The sequence below is a fragment of the Panthera pardus genome, unplaced genomic scaffold (assembly GCF_024362965.1).
Source record: "Panthera pardus isolate Hobbes unplaced genomic scaffold, ASM2436296v1 HiC_scaffold_7, whole genome shotgun sequence".
Lineage (NCBI taxonomy): Eukaryota > Metazoa > Chordata > Mammalia > Carnivora > Felidae > Panthera > Panthera pardus.
This window is the reverse complement of record NW_026527002.1, coordinates 77828777-77855388: the sequence shown is the minus strand read 5'-3', so window position 1 is coordinate 77855388 and position 26612 is coordinate 77828777. Positions and strand designations below refer to the sequence as shown.

Here is a 26612-nt window from a genome sequence, read left to right as displayed (position 1 = left end):
CTGCTGTTGTGGGGCTGTCCTGACAGTTAGTAGCTGTGGGGCCACCCCTTGGCTTCAATTTCCTCCCAGAAAACATGGACATTTTTACAATGATCTGTTAGATTGGGTTTTGAAGATTAAGTGGAGGGGCGCCTGGGTGGCTGAGTCCGTTGAGCGTCTGACTCCAGCTCAGGTCACCATCTCGGGTTTTGTGAGTTCAAGCCTCTCATCAGGCTCGCTGATGTCCCCCTCTCTCTGCCCCTCCCCCACGTGTGCTCTGTCAATAAATAAACATAAAAAAAGGAAAATTTAAGTGGGATAAAATGATCAAGTATCCAGTCTCATAGCTTTTGCAAAAGTTCTGCTCCCCTCCCCCCAGACCTCCCCTGTCCCCTTTGCTGTAAGCATGCCTTTTCTCAGCCCTCAGTTCCCAAATCCTGTACTTTCTTCAGGACTCTGCTCGATTTTGACCTTTGGTTCATTCAGTAGAGATGTATGCAGGGCTGTCTCCTGGTCAAGCCCTCTGCTGCCCCTGGGGACACAGCAGCCCCTGGGAGTCGATGAGAGCCTGCCCTCCCGGAGGGAGGGAAGGGTCCTGCGGTGAGGGGTGCTGCTTCACATACAATAAAAGACGGTGACGTGCTATCGAGGAACTGGGAGGCAGTGAAAGGCTCCTTGTGAAAATGACATTTGAGCTGAGACTAGGAGGAAGGGTGAGGGCCAGCCCCTGGCAGGCTTCAGAGAGAACCTTTGAGGCAGTCCTCACGTGGACCCCAGCTCGGTGGCTTTGCAGAACAGCGAGGGGCCTGTGTGCAAGGGCATCTTAAGGAAAGTGAATTACTCAAGGTAGAGCCAGGAGGCAGGGTGCATGGGGCGTGCTGGCCATGGCTTTGATGAGGAGCTGAGAGGCCACCAGAGGGTGACGTGAGGGGGCTGACTTCTTAGAAAGACCCCCATCCCTCATGCTGCTGAGAAGAGAAGGGACACTGGGGGCAGGGACCAAGAAGAGAAGCAGGGACACCAGTGTGGAGGCTTGTGTCCACCAGGCGAGTGTCCAGGGAGGTGATGGCGGAGGAGGGGACCAGTGGCCAGCCTCTGCACAGAAGGTGTCTTGAAATGGCAGGGCCTTCCAAAGTAAATGTTGGGGCATCCAGGACCACGGTGTTCTCGCCGCCTTCCTTCCCCCTGCCTCCGTGTTCTAATACAGCCATTCTCATGTGTTTTTAAGTAAATAATAGGGATCCCTGGGAAAATAGAAACACAGAATGCTTGATAGCCCGCCCACCTGCACATCGGCTGCCTCGAATACTTCCTGTGTGTGGATCGCACTTATGGCCCTCAGTCTCCGGTCCCCTAAGAGACACGCGTGCTTTCTGCAGATGAGGAAAACTGAGGCCCTACTACGTTCAGCCACTGGCCTTGGCTTTACAGAGAAATACACACTGGTTGGGATTTGCAAACACAGCGAGTCTGGCTTTCCAGACCCTGAGTCCAAGTAGCAGCATGGACTCTGGGTTCCTCTGGGCTTCCGGGCTCCTGGATCTGAATCATTGATACTGGAGCTGAGAGAGAGCATCAGCCTCATTGATGTTTGGATCAATAGACAACGACGGTGCCCAAGGGGGCGTTTCTGTGGTTGGGAGGGATGAGGATACTCTATGTGGTCGTTCAAGGTCACGAACTTTGCCGGTCCTGGGATTCCATCTGGCCCTCGAGAGTAGACACGTCCAGACTGATGCCTGCACCTGCCCTGTCCCCACACTCTCCGTCCGTGGGAATCCCTCTTGGACTCCTCTCTACCGTCCTGGGACACCTTCTCTCTAGATCATGCCTGCAGGGCAAGTTTTCAAGGAAATGTTGAATATGAAATGAAACCCCTCCATTCATTTTAAGGGAGACTGTTTCTTTTTTTTTTTAATGTTTTATTTATTTTTGAGAGAGACAGAGAGAGCGAGAGCGCATGAGTGGGGAGGGGCAGAGAGAGAGGGAGACACAGAATCGGAAGCAGGATCCAGGCTCTGAGCATTCAGCACAGAGCCCGACATGGGGCTTGAACCCACGAACCGTGAGACATGACCTGAGTCGAAGTAGGACGCTTAATGGACTGAGCCACCCATGCACCCAGGGAAGACTATTTCTAACCTTGAACAGAAGAGTTCTTGTTTCTCTGAATTACTCTCTTTGGGGTGCTTTTTGTCGCCCTGAAAATAACGTTAAACATAGTAGCAGCTACTTTGAGTGTTTTCTGTATGCCAGGTACCGTAGCGATAAGTTCTTCACTTTCTCACACTAGCCCTGCGAGGAAAGGCTTATTAGCCCTATTCCTAGATGAGAAAATAGAGGACCAAGAAAACAAAGGGACTGGCACCAGGAGCTCATAAAGCATGGGTGTTGTGGCAGTCACAGTTCGGGCCCTGGCTTTGCTACTCCCCTGCACGGAGCGTCTTCTCCGTACCCTGTGTGGCCTGAGTTTTCTCTTTTGTTAAGAGGAGGAGTCAGGCTCACTGCCCTGTGAGGCTCCTCCAGCTCTGTGGGTCTGAAGCCACCAGGGGTCTTCCCCAGTGGGATCCGCGCCCCCGGCGGTACCTGCGGCCCCACAGGGGGAGGAGGGACGAGTAGCACCTGACTGGCTCACGGAGCGCAGGGCAGACTGAGTGTCCCCTTGCTCTTGGTGCCGGGAGCCTCGGAAATACGGCTTCACACTGCTTCTCGGGCCCTCCTTCTCCTGTCCCTGCTCGGCTTTCTATTTTGGCTGGGAGGGTGGCTGGAGGAGGGCACCCACGCGTGTGTGAGAAAGTCGAGAAGGCTTGCAGATCTTGTGGGTGGTCAGTGAGAACACAGACGTGGGCTGAGTCACCACCGCACTTGGGAAGCTAAGGACGGGCGCCGGCGAAGCCGGAGGCCCAGTGCGGCGGCCGCGCCTGAAATGCCAGCCTTGACTCATTCGGTGGGGGCCCGGAGGCTTGCAGTCACCTCCTCTCCTGTTTATGCTGAGGCTTCAGGGAGGGTAAATAGAGCACTCCTCTGCAGTAGGGGTGGGGGGGGGGTGCGGTCCCCTCACTGCAGCCCTCCCCCCTGCAGGCTCCTCTGTGGGACCCACCCAGGCCTGATGGCCGTCCCTTCCTTTAAAGAGCTCAGAGTCTAACCTGAAGGAGAGTTGTGCCTCTAGAACATCACGGGCCACTACGGCCTGCACACAGCCAGCTGGGGCTTGTGTTGTGGGCGGTGGTGGTGGGGGTGGGTAGGCATGGCCGTTCAGGAGGGGCTTCCTGGAGCTGCTGCTTGGACCTGTAAGCCTGGGAGCTCATCAGGTGGAGGTGACAGGTGGGCCGTCCGGGCGCACACATGCACGCACGAGTACGCACCCACTCAGGGGTCCGCGAAGGTGGAGGGAGAGGCGAGCCTCCGTCCACTGTGGCCACACACTCTGCTCCTGGGTGAGTGTCCCGGGACCTGCCCCCAAGGGCCCAGAGCTTCACACGGTTTGGGGTATTGGTGCTTCCTTGTGTTTGGTGTTTGGGGGGCCTCTGCCCGAGTTTGTCTGTTAGCCTTTTACGAGGTTGTGAAACCTTGTATGCCATCACGCCTGCGTTCTCAGATGCTGCTAAAGAGGGGCACAGAACCTTGAGGATAACAGGAACTCAGCATTGCGTGGGGTGTTTCTATTTGCACTGTCTTGACACATGAAAAAAATAAACACGTACGGTCCATTTTGGTTTCCACACTGAAGGGAAGAAAATGCTTTTAAACATCAGGCGGCCAGCTGGCTGGGGCTGCATTTGCTGTGATGCGTGAGTCAGAGGTGGGGCGTCTGGCCTTCCCTCTGCCTCCTGGAGGCTGGGAGACCCTGGAGAAGCTCACAGCCTTGCACTCGTCAGTGCAAGCAAGGGGCTCATCCTTTCTCTCCTGCCATGTCCACGGCATTTTTAAAGGGTTTCTTCCTTATCATAATAGCTTGTACTTACTAAACATCATAGGCCAGGCTCCAAAGTAATTTCCATTTGGGGAAATTGAGGCACAGTGAGATTAAGGTCTTGCCTGAGGCTGTAAGCTGCTGAGGGTTGAGCTCTGAGTCCTTTGATCTGGCCAGGTCCAGACAGGCTGCCCGTGTGGGTCATAGACTTCTCTGTGCATCTTTACATCATGGCACTTATCCTCGTGAACCCGTTGTGACCTGGCTTTCTCCTTTCTGAGCTGTGTCTTCTGAGGGCCTAAGGGCCATGGCTCAGTTGTCTCTGTGTCCCTGGTGCCTTGAGTGGTTCTGTGTACTTGATCCCAGTGTGTTGAAAGAATGCACATCTCTCTGAGATGGTCCTCCTTTGTTCCTAAGCAACAGCTCTGAAAGGACCCTGTGGGCCCATCTACCGGATGTGAACACTCAGGCTCAGAGATTTCACATGACTTGTCTAAGTTCCCGTGCAGAGGTGAGGCCCCGGGGTGGGGAGCTCATGCCAGTGAGATACTCTCACAGCAGGACAGAAGCCTGCCTCCTGGGTGACCCTCCCTGTTTGCCGAAGAAATGCCGATTTTCATGCTTAATGGGATCATTTTCCTGGAACACGTAGCAGGGATCATGCCAGGCCGAAAACTGGAGTTCTTACCTCAGCAGAACGTCTGCCTGGATTAAATTGCCTGGGGATGGGCATCTGGTGGGGGATGGGCGGCTACAGGTGACTCAGAAAGATTTCCACGGCACGCTCCTTGTCTCAGACCCCAGGGCCGGCCGCGCGTCTGATGGGATGCTCGCCCGCTTTCTGGGTCGTGCTCTGGCCGTCCCTTCTCTGCCCTCACCGTTCTCTGTAGCATGAGAGGCCCCCTTCCTGGACCACGCTGTAATTTACAATTATAAAAGATGTAAAAAGATTCATAATCTTTGCAGCAGCATCAGCTTTTCATGCCCTTTTCATAAAGTGTGTGCTAACGCATGTGAAGATCAACACACTTTTTTTTTCATTTAATCTTTTCAAAGGCCACACGCGTGGAAGACTGACGTTTTAAAAGGAAAAAAAAAATACGTCCTAAAAGAAGATGTGTTTGTAAAAGGATTTGCCTCTAAACGGTATCTAATGAGGCCCTGAAGTCCTGGTATCTCTCCAGATCACAGTTGTATATACCCTTCTCGGCAGCGGATCTGTCCCAAGACACCCAGTGGATGCCTGAGTCCATCGGTAGCACAAACCCTGTGTGCAGTGTGTTTTTCCCTGTGCGTCCGTACCGCTGATAAAATTTAATTTATAAATCAGGCACAGTGTGAGACTCACAACAATAACTAATAACAAAATGAAACAATTATAACAATACCGTAATGAAAGTTAGGGAATGTGTTCTCTTTCAAAACATCCTATGGCACTCACCTTCTTGTGACGATGGGAGATGATCAAAGGCCTACGTCGCGAGATGTAGCAAGGAGGCTGACACAGGCACCGTGACAGAGAGTTCGGGCTACTGCGGGGATCGTGTTTCCACCCCGCGGTTGACCGCAGGTGATGGAAACCACAGAAAGCAAAACTGTGGATAACGGTTGGGGGAGGCACGGTAGTCTTAATATTTTTAACAAATTTCCTCAGAGGCAACTGAGAATGGTCTAAAACGTGTGAGGAAAAATGCAAACCACTGATGAAACATTTTAGAAATATTGCAAAGAGAAGCACAGTTACTCACCTTTAGTTGATGTGGAGGCCGGGCCTCCAGGGCCCCTGGAACTTCTAAAATAGAGGAGGGTGGCCTCATGCTTTGGGGCTGGATTCTGTGAGCGGCCTTTTGAGTTTCTGCCAGCGGCGTTGAAGGCAGAAATAAGATAATAACTGCTGGCTGGTGACTGATTGCCAACCGCCAGGAAATGGTCAAGGTTCCTTAGTAGATACGTGACGCTCTCCGGTCCTCGGGACCTGATGCACTGGCATGCTCCCCGCGTCCGTGGAGAGATGGCGTCCTCACAGGGTCTCATGCAAGGACTCAGGCTCAGCTATGACACCGGCGGGGGAGGGGGGAACAGTCCCGGCAAGAGGGTGGTGACCAGGACAGCAGGGTGATGGCTTTGGAGATGGAGGGAAGGGGACGGATTTGAGAAGCTAACAACGGTCAGAGTTGACAACAGGTGTCTCTGGGGGTATCTTAGACCATGCCAGTGGGCTAGAACAAAATACCAGCCTGGGTGGCTTATGAATCACAGAAGTGTGTTTCTTGGGGCCCCTGGGTGGCTCAGTTGGTTAAGTGCCTGACTCTTGGTTTTGGCTCAGGTCGCGATCTCACGGGTTCATGGGGTCAAGCCCCACATCAGGGCTTGGGATTCTCTCTCTCTCTCCCTCTCTATCTGCTCTTCCCCCGGCTTGCTCTCTTGCTCGCTCTCTCTCTCTCAAAATAAACAAATAAACTTTAACAAAATTAAAAAAAGAAAGAAATACGTTTCCCATGGTTCAGGAGGCTGGAAGCCAGAGGCCAGGGGGGGAGCATGGCCTGATGAGGGCCCTGATCTCGTCGCAGAGCCCTTGTGCCCTCACATGGCGGAAGGCGAAGGCAGCCGTCTGGGGTCACTAATATAAGGGCACTGATCTCATTCCTGGTGGCTGCACCCTCCATGACCTACTCGCCTCCCAGAGGCCCACCTTCTAATAACTTCACTTTGGGGATTAGGTTTCAACATACAGATTTGGGGGGACACATTCATACCCGGCAGGGGGTAAGGGGAAGAGAGGACTAAAATCCAACATTGGTCAGCACCAGACAACTGGGTGGGTGGTGGGCACCCTTCTACAGCCTTGGGGTCACTCCTCACATCTCCAGCATAAGGAGTGGAGAGCCCTCTATCTCCTGGCCCTGTGACCAGGGCAGAGGGCCGCAGGCCACGGTTTTGGAAGAGAGAACCAGGAGTCTCTCCCACCCACACCATGAATTTTGCATGTCTTCGAATAGACCGTTCTGGGTGGTAGTGGTTTACAACTGAAGGAAAGCAAACACAGAAAGAAAAATCTCAGTGAAACCTGATAATGAAAGGAAAAGCAAATTCGAAATGCAGCATTTGTACAGTTATTAACAGTTATTCTTGGTGAAGTCAGCTTTAGGTGTCCCTGGAGGGCTGGGAGTCACGTCTGTTTTCAACCCTCTGTGTTACCCCTGGGGGGTAAAGCTTTATTAAATATATATATATTTATTATTTATTAATATATACATACATATATAATATAAATATATATATATATATATATATAATATAAATATATATATATATATACTTAAAGTTTATTTATTTTTAGAGAGAGTGTGTGCATGCGGGGAAGGAATAGAGAGAGGGGTAGAGAGAGAGAATCCGAATCCGAAGCAGGCTCTGCACTGTCAGTGCCGGGTTCAAACTCACCAACTGCGAGATCGTGACCTGAGCCGAAGTCAGGAGTCGGACACTTAACTGACTGAGCCACTCAGGTGCCCCTGGGGAGTAAAGATTTATTATCTCTGTCTCTCTCTCTCTCTCTCTCTCTCACATACATACATGCACACACGCTGCCATGAAGACCTTGGTCCAGATGCCACGCAGAATTCCTGCTTTCTACGTGGCAGTTTACGTATCCAGACCACTTTCTGAAGCCCTGTAAGAAGTGGGGCTTGATTCTTGAAAGAGAAGCATCCAGTATTTGCTCCCAGAGGTGCTTTCTTGCCCTCCTTAGGTCACACGGATGGACAGCAGGTGTAGTCCTCTGGTCTCTGGTTCCGGAATTGGCTGCGTGGGTCGTTTTCCCATCAGACCTGGTGTGAGAGGCGGGTGTGTTGGGGTCCACACTTCAGCACGAGTGTTCCCCACATCCCATTCTGAGTCTCGTTAGGAAGTCTGGCTGTAGGACCCAAGAATCTGCTTTTGTGTGCTTCCTACGTGTTGTGTGTTGTGTCAGTGACGCTCCTTGCCCCAGATGTCGAGGAAAGCTGGACCACCCACAGTGTGGTCCCAGCCGTGCTGTGTGGTTGGGGAGATTTAGGATAACGTCCTGCCCTCGTCCCCAACGTGTTCCTCCCTGCCGCTTCACGCTGCATGGGTCCTGCCTCGTTCTCCGCACCTGGTGCCATCCTCGGTGCCGGACGTTTCTGGAAGGGCTCACCTGGCCGGCCTCGTTGGGTTTCTCTAACCACAAGCAACACGTTCTCTCCCCCCGTAATCGATGCCTGTGCTCACACTTGTTCATGGTACAGGTCCTGTCCTGGGTTGCTTTGCTCTTCCTTGTTGAATTCGGCCCCCCTTCCATGTTCCCACTCTGGCTGCAGCTCTGTTTTCTGATGCTGTCCCTCTATTCATTAGTTCCGCATGTACTTGTGAACCTCTACTGTGAACCGGCCACCGGGTGAGCCGTGGAGTCTTCAGAAAGCCGTAAATAGACAGGACTCCTATTTCCAAGGGCCCTGAGTTTCTCTACCCTCAAGGAAGAATGAGTAACGTGCTTGATTTTCCAAAATCGTGTCTCCTCATTACTTTAATAAGACCCTCCTGGCAATGAAAACAGTTTAATACTTCACAAAAATGTGTTTCATTAGTTACCATTGCACATCACTCTCTTGTTTGGCTTTTCCTTGAAGTACAGAAATCCAGGCTGTGAGAGGCAGTGTAACGTGCATTGTGGGTAACTCGGCAGCAGGTGGAGATTGTTCCAAGATGGGGCTCCCTGACCTAGCAGCTCTGTTCTCTGAATCTCATAGCTTGTTCTTGTTAATCTGAGCTAAACATGGTCTGCCTGGGGATTACTGGGTCCTAGAACATTGTGGCTGAGAGGGAATTCAACTGTCGCTTAAAAACAACACACGGGCTGGGGATCCCTGAGCAGCAGGGCCCCCTCTTTTGCCTGGACACTCTCTGTGATGGGAGGTTCATTGCTTCCCAAGGTGTGAAGGTGTGCTTCACGATGGGCCCATCCCTAGCTGGGCAGATGTGGGGTTCCAAGTCTCCCAGTAAGGGCAGGACTGTGGGTGATGCTCAATAAAGATCCTTCTGAATGAATGCAAACCTGAGGCAACAGTAAGTTCACCACATTCTGTTTCCACTCTCTCCCCTGGCTCTGCCTTCTGTAATAAAGTTGACAATAGGGACGCCCTGGTGGCTCAGGTGGTTAAGCATCCGACTTCGGCTCAGGTCACGGTCTCACAGTTTGTGGGTTCGAGCCCCGCGTCAGGCTCTGTGCTGACAGCTCGGAGCCTGGAACCTGCTTCGGATTCTGTGTCTCCCTCTGCCTGTTCCCCTTTCCCTCTTGTGCTCTGTCTCCCTCTCTCTTAAAAATAAATAAACATTAAAAAAAATTTTTTTAAGTAGTTAACAATAGCCAGCATTTATCAGGGTTCATTCTGTGCCGGGTTCTGAATGCCTTACATGTGTTAACATTTTTAACTTAACAACCCCATGAAGAAAGTATTATTATGGCTCCCATTTTACAGAGGAGGACGGTGAGGCCCGGGTGAGCGGGACCCAGCCGGCTGCGCTCCACAGACCGACCCCGCTCTCTCCCCCACCCGCAAGGAAGGCCACTCTGAAGCGTGCGTCGCATCGTCTCTGCCAGATGCAGCAGGGGTCCTTGGCCTACCCTCACCTTTCTCTCAGGTGCCCGTGCCTCAATCACGCTCGCCAGGTGCCAGCTGCCCCCACACAGGTGCCAACCTCCCACCCACCTCCCCTCTGGAGACCATCAGGCTGTCCTCTACAGCGAAGAGTCTGGTTCTTGGTTTCTCTCTTTTTTCCCCTTTCTTTGCCTGTTGGTTTTGTTTCCTAAATTCCATGTACGAGTGGGACCATATGGTATTTGTCTTTCTCTGACCTGTTTCACTTAGTGTTGTGCTCGGTAGCTGCATCCGTGTTGTTGCAAATGACAAGGTTTCGTTCTTTTTTATGACTAATATTCCATTCTCTCTCTGTATATTTGTATTTATATTTTTATGTTTGTATTTATACTTATACATAGCACATCTTCTTTATCCAGTCGTCGGTCGGTGGATACTGGGGCTGTTTCCATAACTGGGCTATTGCAGACAATGCTGCTGCAAACATCAGGGTGCACGTATCCCTTCTCCTGACTTTGACCTCCATGACCTTGGACCAGGCACGGCCTCATCGCTCAGAAGTCTGCCTTCCCAGGGCCACCTTCCCTGAGCACCCAGGACTCTTTCTCATAGTCCTCAATCACCCTCCCTGTGACTGTCACTTGATTGCCCTGTCCCAGTCTTTTTATTTTTTAATGTTTATTTATTTTTGAGAGAGAGAGAGAGAGCAAGAGCAAGCAGGGAAGGGGAAGAAAGAGAGGGAGACATAGAATCTGAAGTAGGCTCCAGGCTCCGAGCTGTCAGCACAGAGCCCGATGCGGGGCTCAAACTCACGAACTGTGATATCATGACCTGAGCCGAAGTCGGACGCTTAACTGACTGAGCCCCCCAGGTGCCCCTGCCCTGTCCCGGTCTTGGGCATTGTGAGGACAAGTCAGCTTTTCCACTTAGTAGGCGTAGCACCTGGATGTGCAGGAGGCCTTCAGGAAATGCACGTTGGGAGTTGAACATCTCAGGGCCACATGAAATGGGGTCGAATGGTTGTCGCTTGCGCGGATGTGGCGGTGGTTGTGGTAGGGAGTTAGTGCGGAGATGTCTGTGGATGTGCCATCTGGTGTGTATTGTGGGTCGGGTGTGTTGCATGTTGGGTGTGTGCTCGGTATGTGCCGCGGGTATCTCGTGTGTATAATGAGTCGTGTGTGTTGGTGTGTATGTATTATGTGTGTATGGTAGGTGTGTGTGTGAGGGGCACCTGGGTGGCTCAGTCGGTTGAGCGTCCGACTTCGGCTCAGGTCATGATCTCGCGGTTTGTGAGTTCCAGCCCCGCGTCGGGCTCTGTGCTGACAGCTCAGAACCTGGAGCCTGTTTCACATTCTGTGTCTCCCTCTCTTCTCTGCCCCTCCCCTGCTAGTGCTCTGTGTCTCTCTGAAAAAATAAGTAAAAATATTTTTAAAAAATTAAAAACAAATTGGTGTGTGTGTGTGTGTGTGTGTGTGTGCATGCTTGTGTCTGAGTGTGTCCTGGGTGGATGGGTGTCATATGAATGTGGGCCGTTTTGAGTGTGTGCCACGTGGGTGTTGTGTGCACCTGTAAGCTCTGGCTCGTTTGTTACGCAGCAGTAGCTACACCCACTAAGAATCCATACACTTTCTACTTTGAGAAGTCAGTCAGTTCTACTGTGTGGGCAATGAAGGTATTGCAGTGACCGCTCTCTGAGCCATTCGTATATTTACGAACACTGTTGTTGTTGTGGCTTATTCTCCCGTAGAGCTGGCATCTTCTTGCCCAATGTGAAATTTTTAAAATGAAATCTGACTTATATTTTATTTTTTTAAATATTTTTCCAAGTTTTTTTATTTTTATTTTTTTTTGAGAGGCAGACCAAGAGAATGAGCGAGAGAGGGGCAGAGAGAGAAGCAGAGAGAATGCTAAGCAGGCTCCTCACTGTCCGCTCGAAGCCAGACGTGGGGCTCGAACTCATGAACCGTGAGATCATGACCTGAGCTGAAACCGAGAGTCAGAAGCTCAACTGCCTGAACCACCCAGGTGCCCCTAAAACTGGCCTTTTAAATGTGAGCCCACCTTCCTCATTGACTAACTGAGTATTTGGTTATAACGAATCACATGGTCTTAAACAGGAGCACGCAGCTTTCCACCAATAAGCTGTGTCTGCATTTACTAACAAGTTCTAGCTTATTAGTCCTGACTAGTAGGACGGGAGGGTGCATCTTCCCAGGGGAAAGCAACATTTTATGTGGGAGCCTCCATGCATTAAATTTTTTTTTTTTGGTATAAATATTAATTCCCCAGGAAAACACTGCCCCAGCCATTCCGCCAGCAAAGGCCTGAGGTGGAAAACTACCACGTTCAGGCTCCTGGCTCAGTGCTATTCTTGTGCACGGCCGTGCCACCCCCTGGGTGCGCCGGGGCCAACGCTGCCCGCCGCAGAGACCTCTGGCGGAACGCACGACAGAAGCGTGGGGTTTGGCGTGCGGCTTGAATGTTAGTCACTGTTGCTCTCCCTCTGCTCCGTACCATGTAGCATCCTCCCAGAGTCAGGGATCAGGGAGGGTCAGGAATTATTGACCCTGGTAACCACAAGCAGGAGTCGGATGTCTTTGCTGGCTCTGCAGTGTTTGAAGGATTGAGAGCAGCGTAGGACGAGGAAGCGGGGACGATGGAACTGTCCCTATGTTTCGTGTGATAATGAAACCAAGCGCAGAGTGGCCTCCTTTGCTGGCCCTCTCTCCGACTCTTACTGGAAATGCCTTGACCTTAAAATTGAGTGGTGGGACGCTGACCTCGGCTCAGGTCAGGTGCGCACCCCGAGGGCTCTCCCTTTAGGGAGATGGGTTTTCAGCACACTTTGTGAGCCAGGCCTTTCAAGCTGGGCTCGTCAGCTTGAAATTCCATCTTGCAGGATTTATAGAGGTTGTGTTCTCAGATCTGCCGCATTTCAATTGGGTAAGTGGAATTCTACATCTTCAGAAACGGTTCCCTGCGTGGCACCTTTGCCAGAGCTGAGATACAGAGTTAAGAGCGTGTTAGTGTCTTAGGCTCTTATTCTTGGGAGCTGGCCTGGCATGACCCCACTGGCTACAGGGAGGTCGGGCTCCGAACCACAGCAATGGTGGTCTGGTCATTGAGGCATCTGGGGAGCCGAAAGAAGAGGGGCTTTGAAAGGAGACCTAGGTGTCAGCTAAGAGAGACCCTCTTAGCTTCTCTCCTTCCTCTCACTCACTCTCCCCTCCCGAAGATCACGTCAGCTCCCACCCAGTGACCACCTGCTGCTTCCCCAAGAACCTGCTCTTTGCAAGTGATTACCTCCCGTCCTCTGCAGACTCCTCCAGGTAGCTCGTATCACCCCATTATGCATGGTGGCAAACTGAGGCTGGGAGAAAGTGAGGGCACCTTCTAAGGTACACACCGCTTGAGCAAAAGCTAGATGAAGAAGACGGCTCCAGATTAGAGCCTCTCGCATCCCCTTCCTTATCCGCGTTATGCGGCAAGAAGCTTGGTCACAAATTTCTTCTTGCACAGAATCAGGCAACTTACATAAAATACTCTATGCAGCAGCGAGAATATAGTGGGTGCTCCATAAAAGTCACTTCCTTTCCCTTCCTCCAAATCACTGGTATCTAGATGGTTTCATATCCTCAGAAAATTCAGCCTACCTTGAGTTGACCTTGAGTTTTCCTATGGCAAACCAAGACTTGGACTATGTTAATTTCCCACCCATCCCTCTTGTGGTTGGCCCTGCGGTCTCCTACCTTGGAAAATTAGCATTCTGTCAAGTTGGGCTCAGCATCTGCTTGGCAACGGCACCCGCTCCCTCTGCCTACCGTGCTTGGTAGAAAACACATCTGTCCTTGCCACCCCGGGCACCTCAGCACTGTAGAGGTGGTATTTATGCTAACAACGATAACGTCGTTTTCAATTACTGTTATTAATCATTACGCATGTCAGGACATGTGCAAAGTGCTCCGTGTGGTAGACTCATTTAATCTGTCCATTAGCTGTGAGTTTTGTGCCGTTATCAGGGCTCACGTTACAGATAAGGAGACGTTAAGGGACACAGGTAGGAAGTAGGAGAGCAGGGATTGTAGCCCCGTTGGCTGTGAGGCACATGCTCATCACTGGGATGCTGTTGCCTCCATGGCACCGACAGACAAGCAAGGGCGGTAGACGAACCCGCCTCAGGATTAGGATAACTGGGTTCAAGTCCCATCCTTCCCGTGTGAGCCGAGTGAGATTAAGTGTGTCTTCCTCTCGGTGTGTCTTTTCCTTTAAAGGAAACTCTGAGTGATGGCATCCAGTGGGCACACTGTGGTCCTCATTGGTCAGATACTTGGGTCCCCCTTGTGGGAGCCCAGGCTCTCTGTGTTTGGCTGACGTGATCTCAAGCTGTTAATTTCTCTCTTGTTTTTCAGGTAATGAACCAAAAAGATCATGTCTGAAGTACAAGGAACGGTTGAGTTTTCTGTAGAGCTACATAAATTTTATAATGTGGATCTCTTTCAGAGAGGGTAAGTATGCGTCACTGTTTCTATTTGTGTGTGTGTACGTGTGTGTGTGTACATATACAGTTGACCCCTGAACCACACGTGTTTAAACTGTGCAGGTCCACAGTACATGGATTTTTAAATACAATATAGTATTGCGAATGTCACTTCTCTATCATTTTCTTAATAACATATTCTTTTCTCTAGCTTACTTTCGTGTAAGAATATAGTATGTAATATAACATACAAAATACGTGTAGTTGACTATGTTATCAGTTCTCAGTAAGGCTTCTGGTCAGCAGTAGACTGTTAGTAGTTAAGTTTTTGGAGAGTCAAAAGTCCTTCATGACTGTTGACTGCGTGGAGGTGGGTGGGTGCCCTGGACCCTCAGTGTTGTTCAGGATCGTGTGTGTGTGTGTGTTTAATTTTTTTAACATTTATTCATTTTTGAGAGATGAGAGAGAGAGAGAGAGAGACAGAGCGTGATTAGGAGAGGGGCAAAGAGAGGGAGACACGGAATCCAAAGCAGGCTCCAGGCTCTGAGCTGTCAGCACAGAGCCTGACATGGGGCTTGAACCCACGAACCATGAGATCATGACCTGAGCTGAAGTCAGACGCTTAATCGAGTGAGCCACTCAGGCACCCCATGGGTGTTTGTGTGTATTTTTCCTGGCAGGGAGTGGAGATGATAAGGGCAGGTTGTAGGGCATTTGGATTCATGAGGAAAGGATTTTCATTATTTTTCCTGCCAAGTGTAAAATCCAAATGTTTAGTGCAGTTGAAAATCACCCATATATTGACAGACACTTGAGAACGCGAATCTCTCCCCTCCCTCCTGCCTTTTCGTCTATCTTCTCTCCTCCGAGTTGCTATTTCCATTGCATACAGTAGTCAGTTTGAGGGGGAAGTGAATTTATGGGACATGAGGCTTGCTTGGGTAGCTCTGATGATAAAAGGTGTCTGCACGACCAGCACGTGTGGGGCCATCTCCCAAAGTTGCGCATCGTAAAACCTGTGCCTTCATTTCTCACAGACTGAAAATGTATGAAGTCCTCTGTAAGTACAGAAGTAGAACGTAGTCGCTTGCAGTGTTTGAGGACATACTCTGATTTTGGCGTTTCACACGCATGATCGCATTAGGTCATCACGACAGACTTACCTCTCAGGGTCACTGCAAATAATAATAAGGTGAAATGCTTACGTGAAGCATCCAGACCCGGACCAGGGCCGTATACTCAGAGTGACTGCTAATACTTTCCTTGTGTTGCAGACCAGGGGGCCTAAGTTCATAGTAACTGAGTTTGTGATGTGTTCAGGTTAACAGAGCCAAACAGGAGGCATCTATGTTGTGGAAAACCACCTCCGTGCTTCAGAGCCAAAATATAACTCGAAGACAGCGTTTGGGTTAAAGAGGAACAATAGCTTTATTGCTTTGCTGGGAAAAAGAGGCTGAAGCAGGCTATGGCCTTCAAAAACTTGCAAGTCTTCCCAGAGGACAGGGCTGGAGTGTTTTATAGGGACATACAGGATCTAGCCGGTTTCGATAGGAATGGAGTATGTGCTGCCAGCCTCCTTAGTCCTTGGTCTTTTTCAGGGATGTTACCACGTTCCTGAAACCAAAAAAGGGAGGAGGGGAGGCTTGTGGAAAAAAGGAAAAGGTTACTTTAAAAATCAAGATTTGCCCAAGCATTAGTGCAGCCGTTGTGATTTTTGTTCAACTTTATGCTTTCAAGCGGTTCCATCTAAAGGTTTTTGCTCTGTAACCAACCACCTTAAACCTTAGTGGCTTAAAACAACAGCTTTCGATGTAGCTCATGTATCTCAGGGAGGGCAGGCGATGGGAGCCGGGCTCCAGTCGGGAAGGTTCTACCAAGCTGGAGCAGGTTGTAGGGTATTCTGGATTAATGAGGAAAGGATTTTCATTATTTGTCTCACCAAGTGGAAAATCCAAATGCTGGAGGCAGCAGGCGAGCCGGGCTTGTCTACCTGGCAGGTAAGTCCTCCGAGCAGGAGTGGAAAGACACACAGCCTCCTGCCAGCTGTCCTCAGGCTTGCACGGGGTGGTTTCTACCCTGCACAGGTGGCCTTCTGCTGGCCAAAGCCAAGTGCAAGAACGGTCTGGGTTCAGGGTAGAGAAACAGAGACAGTCTCTTGATGGAAGGGGACCAATCTGTGACACTTTGACAATCTTGCCACCCAAGGTTAGTTTCCAGGTTCAAAAGGAGGCTGAAATTAAAGCTTCAAGTGCCTCTTATATGTTATGGCCCCTTCTTACATAAGGTAAAATTCAGTGGCTGAGCCGTTTTGGTAGGTGACCTGAATCAGATGGTGAGGGGAAAAGGAAACGATCCTGGGACCAGTTCTCTTCCAGGGACAGGGGCGCATTGGAGTTCTGGAGCTGGATGTTTGAGGGAGCAAAACTCTGCCTCCTCTGGAAACCCGTCACCATAGGTCAAGCTCATCGCCCTCCTCACTTGGTCAGAAGTTGTATGGTGGAGTGAGAAGGGTCTGGGCTTGGGGCCGGACCTCCCGAGTCCCGGCTTGGTTACTGCTTCTTGGAGCTCCTCTGGCGTGTCCTTCCACTCTGCCTTTCAGATTCTACATTTACGAGAAGGGAAGCATTTCTGATAATGTCATGTGTCTATCATAGTGTGAGGCACTTCTATTCAATATCTCCTAAATCCTCATAACCAACCAGAGAATGAGTGATATTATCTTTATTTTGACCGACAGGTAACTGGGATCAGGGCAGTGAAATGCTACACACCTGTAACGTAGCAGAGTGGGGCTCTGGGGCTGAATTGCTCGGGTTCTGATAAATGAGCCTGGTCTCCAAAGTGGGCTGCCTTCTCCCCAGGGCTGCACAAAATATCCATCAAGGTGTGGGCAGAAAATACTAACACTTCTGCTTACGATGGTTTTAATCAAAACTAAGAGAGAAATCAAGCTTCGCTAATAATTAGAATCCACACTGATCCTGGAAATCTTGTTGTGTCCACACGGCACACAGTGATGAATCCCACTTAGTAGCTCCGGCATCAAATAAAAGAGGGCTGTCCCACAGCACACACGAGCTGACGACCTCACCCTCGCAGTGCAAAATACTGCAGTTTGTGACTGGGCAGTTACCCGCACCTGTAAATTGTTTTCTACCTTTAACTGCACCAACCATCGCAGACTAGCAAGTGGCTTCAGAACAGATACCGTAAGGCCGTCATGAATTGAAGGTGGCATTAATAATTAAAGCATAGCAAACAGCAGGAATGACAGAACCACACCGGTCCTCTCTTGCACAAGCCTGGTCACACACACGCGGAGATGGAGTGACAGGCTGATCAGATGCCCAAATTAGCAGACTGAGAAATTTGGACTCATTTAAAACAACGATCTGATATATGGCTTTGTCACCATAATTATTCATAATGCACCTTGTCCTGATTGTGTTCTGGGCCTTCAGGCATTGACGAGGTCTTGTATGAGATCATATCCATTAACAAGACATTTCTAGGGACACATCCAGAACTCAAAGAGGGCCCCGTGCAGTTGGTTAAGGGGGTTACAAGACGAGCGTGGAAACCATGACTCTCTCAGCAAGCCTAAGATCCTCTAGATCCGTGTGTTTTGGGGAGTCATTTTGCGTAACCCTGCGCTCACCACCAAAGTCTGATATTTAATCAGGCTAAATTAAAATCTGAACATTGAATCACTGTACTATGTATATTTTTAGTAAGAGCAAAAAGGTTATGTGTTCCTTTAATATAAAAGTAATTGATTTTTAAAACATGGATTATTACATTCCTTCTCTGATCTTTTCAAAGACCTTTTTCTATACTTATAATGCACATCGCATAGGAGTATACAACTGTACGTGCATGTGATTATAAATAAATGTACATATAGTGGGGTTGCACGCTTGAAGACGTTTCTACTTTATGGGATCATTGGCACTTGGTGGCCACTGGTCTAGTGAGACAAGGGATCTCACAGATTTCCTCCAGCTCCTCATGCTAGCACTCTGTGGTGTTGGACGTTGATGTGGATGAGGGTATTATCTTGTGACTGAACATGCTTGAGGGTGGGCTTGATAGCAGCTATGGCCATGGACAGGTTGGGACGTCCATGGATGGCCGTGGACAGGCTGGGATGTCATTGGGTGAAGCAGTCAGACCTCTTACAGGGATGGAGTGGGTTCTAAGATCTCAAGGGCCCCATCAGCAATATGACCTTGACATTAAGAGCCCCCAGTCCCCTAAGCCCAGTCTGCAGGGAGTCGCGGATGGGCTAGGCATGGTGCCAGCCAGGATTCTGCATCTGCCAGAGGGGATCCTGACAGGCGTGGTCTGTGGTGCTCAATCGCTAAGGATTTTCCTGCCCTGAATCCCGCAGGAGCCATGCTCACAGTGAAATGTAGTTACCTTACCAGCAAGCACTCCATAGGGGAGTGATGACCACCATCCAAGCCTAGTGGGCAAGTTGCCCACCGCATGAAAGAAAACAGAGGATTTCCACAGGCCATTCAAGGAAAAGAAGGCAGCATCTGGGGAGGCTGGCCCATTTCGGGGGTGTGAGGATGTGCCTCAAGACTCTCCAGGAGGTAGAAATTAGAGTTGGGGGTTGCAGAAGAAGGAGTGTGCCCTTAGACTGAATTTGACTGTGGCCACCCAAGTTCCAACTGTTTCTCCAGTTGATGAGAAATGCCCCTTGTACCTCCATCCAACGTCCCAGAGCATCACTGCCCATTGTGAGATGCTGGACCAGAACCACGTGGATGCAGAACTGAGCATATTGCTTGAGCTTTTGCCCCGATCGGGGATTATTTGCTTCTAGCACATTTACGTGTGTGGATGGTTTTTCTAGTCCCAGAATGCATGTTGCCTTTGGGTGATGTTTGCTTTGAGCAAACAGTCAACTTGCATTTATCCAAAGTCTACATTGACTGAAGAAAATTCTCAAAGGAAAAGCCTCTCCTGAAACCGGTCAACAGACATTGGTGAATTGTCAACCCGTGCTTGGCAGCAAGACTCGTCCTGACAAAAAGGCAGGGAGGCCTGGGGAGCCTGGCCTGGGGGTCACACCTGAACGTGAAGCCAGACTCTGACACTTGTAAGCTCTGAGAGCGTGAAAATATCCTTTCAGAATGCTGAGAGCCACCGTTTTGTCACCTGTGAAGTGTCTATGACACAGTCTCATGGGGTCATCAGAAGTCTTATGGTATTAGTTGCACTAATTAATACATGCAGAGGACCTAGCGTGGTGTCTGGTATCTAGCAGGTACTGTCTACGTTGTCACTCCTACTAATGAATCCTTGCCCCCTGCTTGTCCTTAATGTTATTAATGGAGTCACCATCCGAAAGGGTTGGTGTGCCTGCCGTGCCTTCCTGGGTACAGCCCTCCAGCTTGCTTACGCTCCCACCCCTCACACCCCGAATGGTTTGACCTTAAACTTCTGTGCCTTATTGTCTGTGCTCAGGTTAGTCTTGACCCTTGTCCTTCTGATATCTACCTCGAAAATTCTACCCTACCAAGCTCCACCTTAAATGTAACCTCCTGTGCAAACTATTTCTGTACATTGATATTTACCTACAGCATTCAGCCCAGTTTTTATGAACACCTCGTTCCCATATTCTTAAAGCCTGTCTGTCTTGTTTTATTCTGCCGTCCACTCACACAGTCATTGCTATAGACACTAATAAGCATACACTGTTGTAATAGGCTCTAGAAACGTGGAGATGGGAGACTTGTGCCCACAGAGTGTTTACCGGCTGACGAGGGAGGCAGACACACACATAGGAAATGGCCACGATGTGCGATAAGTTCTGTGACAAAGACAGGCTTGGGGTGCTGTGTAGAGAAACAGCAGAGGAACGCCAGCCTGTGGGCAGATCAGAGGAGGGGCCCTGGCAGTGGATCACACAGAGCTGTCGCTTGAAAGGTGGGTGGCAGTCAGCCGTGCAGAGGACCTGGAAGGGCAGGACCACAGAATGGCCCGCTGGTGTCGGGAAGCGGAGCCTACCCAGAAGGCCACGGTGAAGTGAACAGAAAGAAAGAAGGTGGGGAGGGGGATCACAGAACTTACGACAGCCAGTCCCTCCTTAGACTGGCCACTATAGTGATGTTAATGTCACAGACGTGCTGAGATAACAGTGGTTGTCCTTTCTGGCTTTGTTCTCTTGTCAAATGGCCTTAGGCTCCTTAAGGGTAAAGACCCAATCCTATGTGACTTTATATGGCCAGTGCCCAGCCCAGTACGGGGCCTGGTGCCTCCTAGGAGATCAATGACAGCTTGTGTTTGCCTGGGTTGGACTTTCTGCTGCTTTCAGAACTTCCTGCAACTCAGGTGGGGTCACGTGGATCTTTTTTAAATGATATTAATCATGAGAAAACAGTTCCTAATTCCTAATATGCTATTTATTTATTTTTTTAAGTTTATTTATTTTTGAGAGAGAGAGAGAGAAAGAGAGTGTATGCATGTGGTGGGGAGCGGCGGAGAGTTAGGTGGATGGAGGATAGGAAGCAGGCTCCGTGCCGACAGCACAGAGCCTGATGTAGGGCTCGATCCCACAAACCATGAGATCATGACCTGAGCCAAAGTCAGACGCTCAACCGATTGAGCCACCCAGGCGCCTCCCCCCACCCCCCAATGTACTATTTAAATCGATGCACCTCAAAGTGTGGCTAGAGTCACCATTCTGCTGCTGTTAGAGATGCAGAGTTTTGGTCCTGGCTCAGATATAACCAAGTCAGGATGGCTGGTTGTGAGGCTCAGAAAACCATGTTTTCACGTGTTTTCCAGGTGAGTCTGGTTGAACAGCCCAGGACGTTTCTACGACAGTGTCAGACTAGGCCGTGTGCTAGAATCATCGGCAGAACCAAAAATCTACCCTGCGGACTAATTAAATAAATAATCTCTAGGGCGGGACCCCAGGCATCAGCACTTGTCAAGTTTCCCTGTAGGAGACCGGACCTTGCCTCCCTTTGCACATACAAGCCTTTTGTTCACGAACCCATGGAGAGCCCGTGTTGGCTTTCCAGTGTGGATTCTGGAAGCCAGAGAGCGGAAGGGAGGGTTTTATTTTATTTACAACTATTTTCTCATAAGGAAATACGTAAGTGGACAACTAAGTGTAAACCCATTATGTGGATGTCCTAAGTCATCAATTTCTTATATCTCATTTGTACCTATATATGAGGTTGTGAACCTTCATTCCTACTGCTGTTCGCCGAAAAGGGAGCTAGCATTTGTCCTTGAAAACGTATTCATATTTGACTTTAAATCTTAACTCAGACAAAGCTCTACATCAAAGTGACTTTCTTTCAGAGTGCAGGTTCTCCCCGACGGTCAGATTCATCTCCTGGCCTTTCCTCCACACCTCCTCTTCAATATCACTTAGCAGATTTTCTGCCCCGGAGGTTGTAGATGATTACAGATAAATTCTGTCGTCCCCACACAAGAGTTGCACGAAACGACCCACAATCAGTATTATCAGGTCTGATGTCTAAGGTCAGACACTCATGGAACTATTAGGATTGAAAACCACTTTGAACGAACTCACATGCCTTTTCTCTACCAGAGTGAACACGGTTGAGCCATAAGTCAAGGGCCTCCTGGAAGAAAATGCCATCTTGTGTTTATGCCTCGACATCCCCACCAGAGCCTAATGGCCAGCGACAGCCAGCTCCCTGTGAAATGAGTTAACCAGCCCTGATGTGCCTTAATAGACTCAGAAATACAATTATCTTTACTCGCCAGAGATCAATTAATTGATTTGTCTGGTTCCGTCAGAAACAATCCTTTCCTTCACTTCTCTTATTAAAATATGTTGCGATCCTTCCCATTCATTCCCTCACTTTTGAAAGGGAGCAGGGATCATAAACGGTTGCGAGCCCCATTGGACATTCAGCTTTGCCGGGTCAAGGAGCGCCCCAGCTGTGGCCCAGGGAGTTCGGGGTGCATGTGAACCCACCGGGCGAGCGTCTCCAGGGCTTTGGCTTTGACCAGGGCACATTTGCTGCAGAGACAGGGCGAGTGCCCTGATGAACGGTCAGTGGGTAAGAGGCCACGGATCTAATACACCAGTTCAGTCCTGTGACTCTCCACATGTGCAAACCCACAGATGCCCTTTGTGTGTAAGTCGGTGTGATTTAGGATTTCTATCACTCACAGTCAAGGGCTCCATCTAGCAGGGGGAATGTGGGTAGGCTCCAGAGTCTCTAAGAATAAAATTCCTTATTATTGTTTTAATAAGAATTTGATCTCCCTGTAAAAAGTCATTATTAGAAGTTTTCCTGTGACGGTGGCTCAAGTACCGATGTGTAGCTGGACATTCTGGATTATTTGTCCAGAAAGTGCACATTCCTGTCAACAGTTGCCCTGTCTCATTTTTCTCTTCTTTTGCCTTTGAATCTGCGACTTCCTGAGCCTGCTGCTTTAAGCCTTTTATCCTCTTAACCCCTGGTTGAGGACATGCTCAGCAGGCCTGTGAAGAAGAGACCCTTCCAGGGGGCTGAGTGTGGCCTGTAGAGGTGAACATGCCTCTGGTGAGCTGCCCACAGGCCTGTGTGCCCCCTGGGGGCATCACAGAAGAGGCAGAAGCCCCTGGGCAGTGTGGCCCTTTCTAGTTTTGAACTCAAAGTGGTTACAAGAACACAAGGCAGGCCCCTCAGGGGAGCGAAAGGCGTCTGGTCCTGAAGGCGATAGAAGGAATGAGCACAGACACAAATCTTGATTTGGATTCTGTGTCTTCTGTTATCAGCCGGCTGCCCACAGGCAAGTTGCTAACCTCTGTTCTCTGTTCCTTCCGTGGTTTTGCAGGATCGTTGTTGGAAGCCAGCGAGGTCGTATTTGTAAAGCTCCTAGGTAGACAGAGGTCTGGGCTCTGCAGCGCTAGCCGAGATGGCCTGAAACGGGCCGCTGATCTGGCCAGAGTCTGAACTGGGCCTTCCTTCCTATGTTTTAATTAGGTGCTTTTTTTTTTTTTTTTTAAGTTTATTTATTTTTGAGAGAGAGAGAGAGAATGAGAAAGGGAGGGGTAGAGACAGGGAGAGAGAGAATCCCAAGCAGGCTCTGCACTGCTAGTGTGGAGCCCACACAGGGCTTGAACCCGTGAACCCTGAGATCACGACCTGAGCTGAAATCAAGAGTCAGACGCTCAACCGACGGAACCACCCAGGCGCCCCTGAGCAGATGCTGTATAGTCACGACCCCTAATCCCCCAGGAAGGGGTAAAGTCTTCTTGGTTTTACTTTTTTGTTTTTTGTTTTTAAAGTTTCCAGTGGAAAATCTAAATGGACCCCATGCTGATTCGTATGGGCCTCTGTGGGAGAAACTCTGCTTCCTGTTCTTCGCCCCATATTTGAGGTCTCCAAAGTGAAAAAGCCACATTTATTTTTGTTCCCAGCCTTAATGGGATATAACTGATCTATAATGTTAAGTAAGTTTAAGGTGCATGTGTGCTGATTCCACACGCATGTGTATTGCGGAAGGTCACAGTATCTTTTAGCAACTTCCAAGCACACAACACATCGCTGAAGTATTGCTTTGGGAACTCCCGTAAAACGTCCGTAGAGCTCTAGTAAACCGCAGATGTTTCTTCTCTAGAAGGTTCTGCGAATGGATCTTGGGTCAGAGGAGAAGGTGTAAGGGAGTGAGGTCCTTGAGGGCTCCTGTTTGATTTTTCTTCTTGTCCAATATCGCTCAAAACGCTATTTTATATACACATGTGTTTTCCTTTACAAAATGTAATAGACCAGTTCTCTATTTTTTCCCTTTCCCTGCTTTTTGTTTTTTCATTTGGGACGTTTCACTCTTGATAATATGAACCATTTATCCTGAAAATGACTGAATTTTGCTGCTTCTTGTGCTTCGAAGTCACTGGTAATGTTGGTAGAGATTAATACTGTATTTGAGCAAGCACTTTTATCATCCGACACGGTGAGGAAGGACATGACGTTCAGCCTAAGAGTCCTCACTCCCAAGTCTGTATCCCACCTCCTCCTGAACCCCTGTGGGAGGCGCAGTGTGGAGCTCTGAGGATTGAGCTCTCTCTCAGGGACTCTGTGGCATCGGGCAGTGGATCTCCACCCGCTCGGTGGGAGGAGCTTTTATGAACCGCAGAAGTCTGGAAATGCGTGTAGCCGAAGCTGGGACCCTCCATGGCTCCAGCGGTCCCACAAGCTGACGTTCAGGTCTCTGAAGTGACTGTTTGGGAACTTCTGGGAAAAGGGAGTCACCAGTAGAAGGCTGGCCCTTTCCTGCTCTTCCTAAAAATAGGTGATTGTTCGTGTTCATCAACACGCTCTGCGTTTCCCCCAAAGGGTAACATTTTAGGCTTTCTTAGAACAATTCTCTGTAGTTTCATTTGATGAAACCATCTCCTGAATTCTGTCTCAACTCACTAGACTCCACCAGAATTTAACTGGGGAAGAAAAATTTAAAATTCTGGATCACTACAAAATTGCTAATTTTGCAACCCCATAATTTGACAGGGAGTGTTATCCCTAAATTGCAGAGGACGCGGGGGCTAACGTGGGTTTGGTGTCTGCCCAGGTATGCATGTGTGGCCAGTGGCCAGAGGGAGAGGTTCTCGGACCCAGAGTCGGGCATTCTGTCTCTACCCTACCAGGCATGTTTGTTTCCCTTGGGTCAGGATGGATGTTCGGATGCTGTGATGTCTTTTTCACCCCTTCCGTAAACACTCTGTACTTCTGCAAACAACAAAACTACCGAGTGCCACACTCAAGGGGAAATCAGGCTCAGACTTCTTTTCCTTGCTGCCCTGCACATGCCTGGATATCCTTGCATTGTGAGAGGATGACGTACGGGGAATTGAATCCTCCCAGCCAGTGACTGGCAGGCAAGGGAGGCACTTTCTCAATCAAATGTATCCACACCTCCATGACACAAGTCCTTCCCCTAAATAGAACCCTCAACGATGAGCATTTGCTCCCCCTTTCTCTTACCCGTTAGAACTTTCCTGAATGTCATTCTCCTCAAGAGGGAACATGTGGCGTCCCTCCCATAGAATTCCCATACACAGCGCCCCTGGTAAAACAGATCAGCCTTATTTCCTGTTCCTCTGTTTATGCATTTATAAACTTGTTGATTTACTCATTTGGGGGACATTGGGCTCTGTGCTACCCTAGGATTTCTGGGCAGAACAATGAGAAAGACAGAGTCGTGAACTCAAGTCATCCACAGCCGACTGTGGGAGTCAGGGATGCAAGTCAAGAAATCGATGTCCCAAACAGGACAGCAAAGCAGGGACAAGGACTGCCCTCCCCCCCACCCCGGAGGCATCGGGACAGGTTGCCTGTGAGAGGGGGCTCTCTCATCAGATAAAGGCTGGGAGGGAGTCCCAGGCATTGAGAACCGCATGTGCAATGGCCTGGAAACGAAAAAGCATGGCCTCTCCTGGGAAGTGCCACGGTGCTCAGGTGCTCAGGACAGCTGCGTGAGGGGGGTCTTTTCCCTAGCGTGGGCGGGGTGGGGCTAGGCCTGGTCATGGTGAAGGGCCGATGTGTTGTGTCCCGTGCCTGGGATGGCGCTTGTAGATAAAGAGATAAAGGAGGGCTACGGGACAGTCTAAGTAAGGGAGTTAGTGATTGGGGGCATGGTAGAAATGGCTCTTTGGAAGGATACTTAGGGTCTTAGGGTGGGGAAAACGAGGAGGGCAGTGGGGATGGCTCGGAGGGAGAAGACCTGGGAAATGCTGATGCAGAGGAATTAGAAGAACTGGTGCCTTTACGTAGTGTTGAGGGGGAGAGAGGAGTTGCAGTCGAAATCAGCTGATTGCTTGAAGGAGCAGAAAAAGCCGAGGCAGAGGAGGACCAGGCAGCTGGGGTAGGCGATGTGTGTCCACCGGTCTGGAGGCAACGCGGGAGCTGAGTCCAGAGGACAGGCAGGAATCTGGGCTGGGATTCGTCGGCTCGTGGGTGTACTTGAGCCTGGCTCAAGCCCTTCAGGGACCGGTGACCCTTTGGGAGCTCAGACTGCGTGCCAGGACCTTTGGTACATCAGCTCACTTGGCGCTATTGACAGCCCTGTGAGCTAGGCAAAGGGGCCAGCTCATCTTCCAGGTGGGTAAACTGAGGCCCGGAGATACCTGGCTGTATCTGCAGCAGAGTCAGGGTTTGAATTCATGGCTGGCGGTCCTCAAAGCCAGGACTATCGACACTGTTCTTTATTCTGTTGGCAAGACAGACCCCAAGAGAAAAATCACAATTTAAATACATTTGGAGGTGAAGAAACACACGAAAGTGTCTGAGCTAAAGCTGTTGGGGAGGTGTCAGAAGCACCAGAAGAGAGGAGAAATGGCAGAAGTGAAGAAATGCAGAAACGTGAGAGCCTGAAGGAGGGAGCATCCCCGGGGTCACATCCTGCAGAAAGATCAAAGGGTATGGGGACCCAGAGTGTCTTGAATTCGGCCTCTGGTGGTCAAGGCCAGCTTTTGTCAGAGCAGTTTGTCTGTAGATGGGAGCTTGGAGCCAGAGAGCCTGGTATGCAGAGGCTGGAAGCTGGCCCTGCGGAGGGAAATCTCACCTGCCTCCTGAACCGAGCTGTGCTGTTCCCTGTGATCAAGCCAAGTAGAGCTGATGGGCGTGGCCATGGCCCACTTGCCACCTGT

The 26612-nt window shown here is 49.9% G+C and overlaps 1 protein-coding gene across 4 annotated transcripts in view; it reads left to right on the top strand.

Moving 5' to 3' along the window:
- The window catches only part of FAM135B (family with sequence similarity 135 member B), a 282823-nt gene that overhangs the window by 86776 nt on the left and 169435 nt on the right, over nt 1-26612 (top strand). For all 4 annotated transcript variants that reach the window (XM_019459771.2, XM_019459770.2, XM_019459768.2 and 1 more), the window contains exon 2: nt 13917-14012. In XM_019459771.2, coding sequence (XP_019315316.2) covers nt 13936-14012 — 77 coding nt within the window. In that variant the 5' untranslated portion in view covers nt 13917-13935. The remainder of the gene's footprint in view (nt 1-13916; nt 14013-26612) is intronic.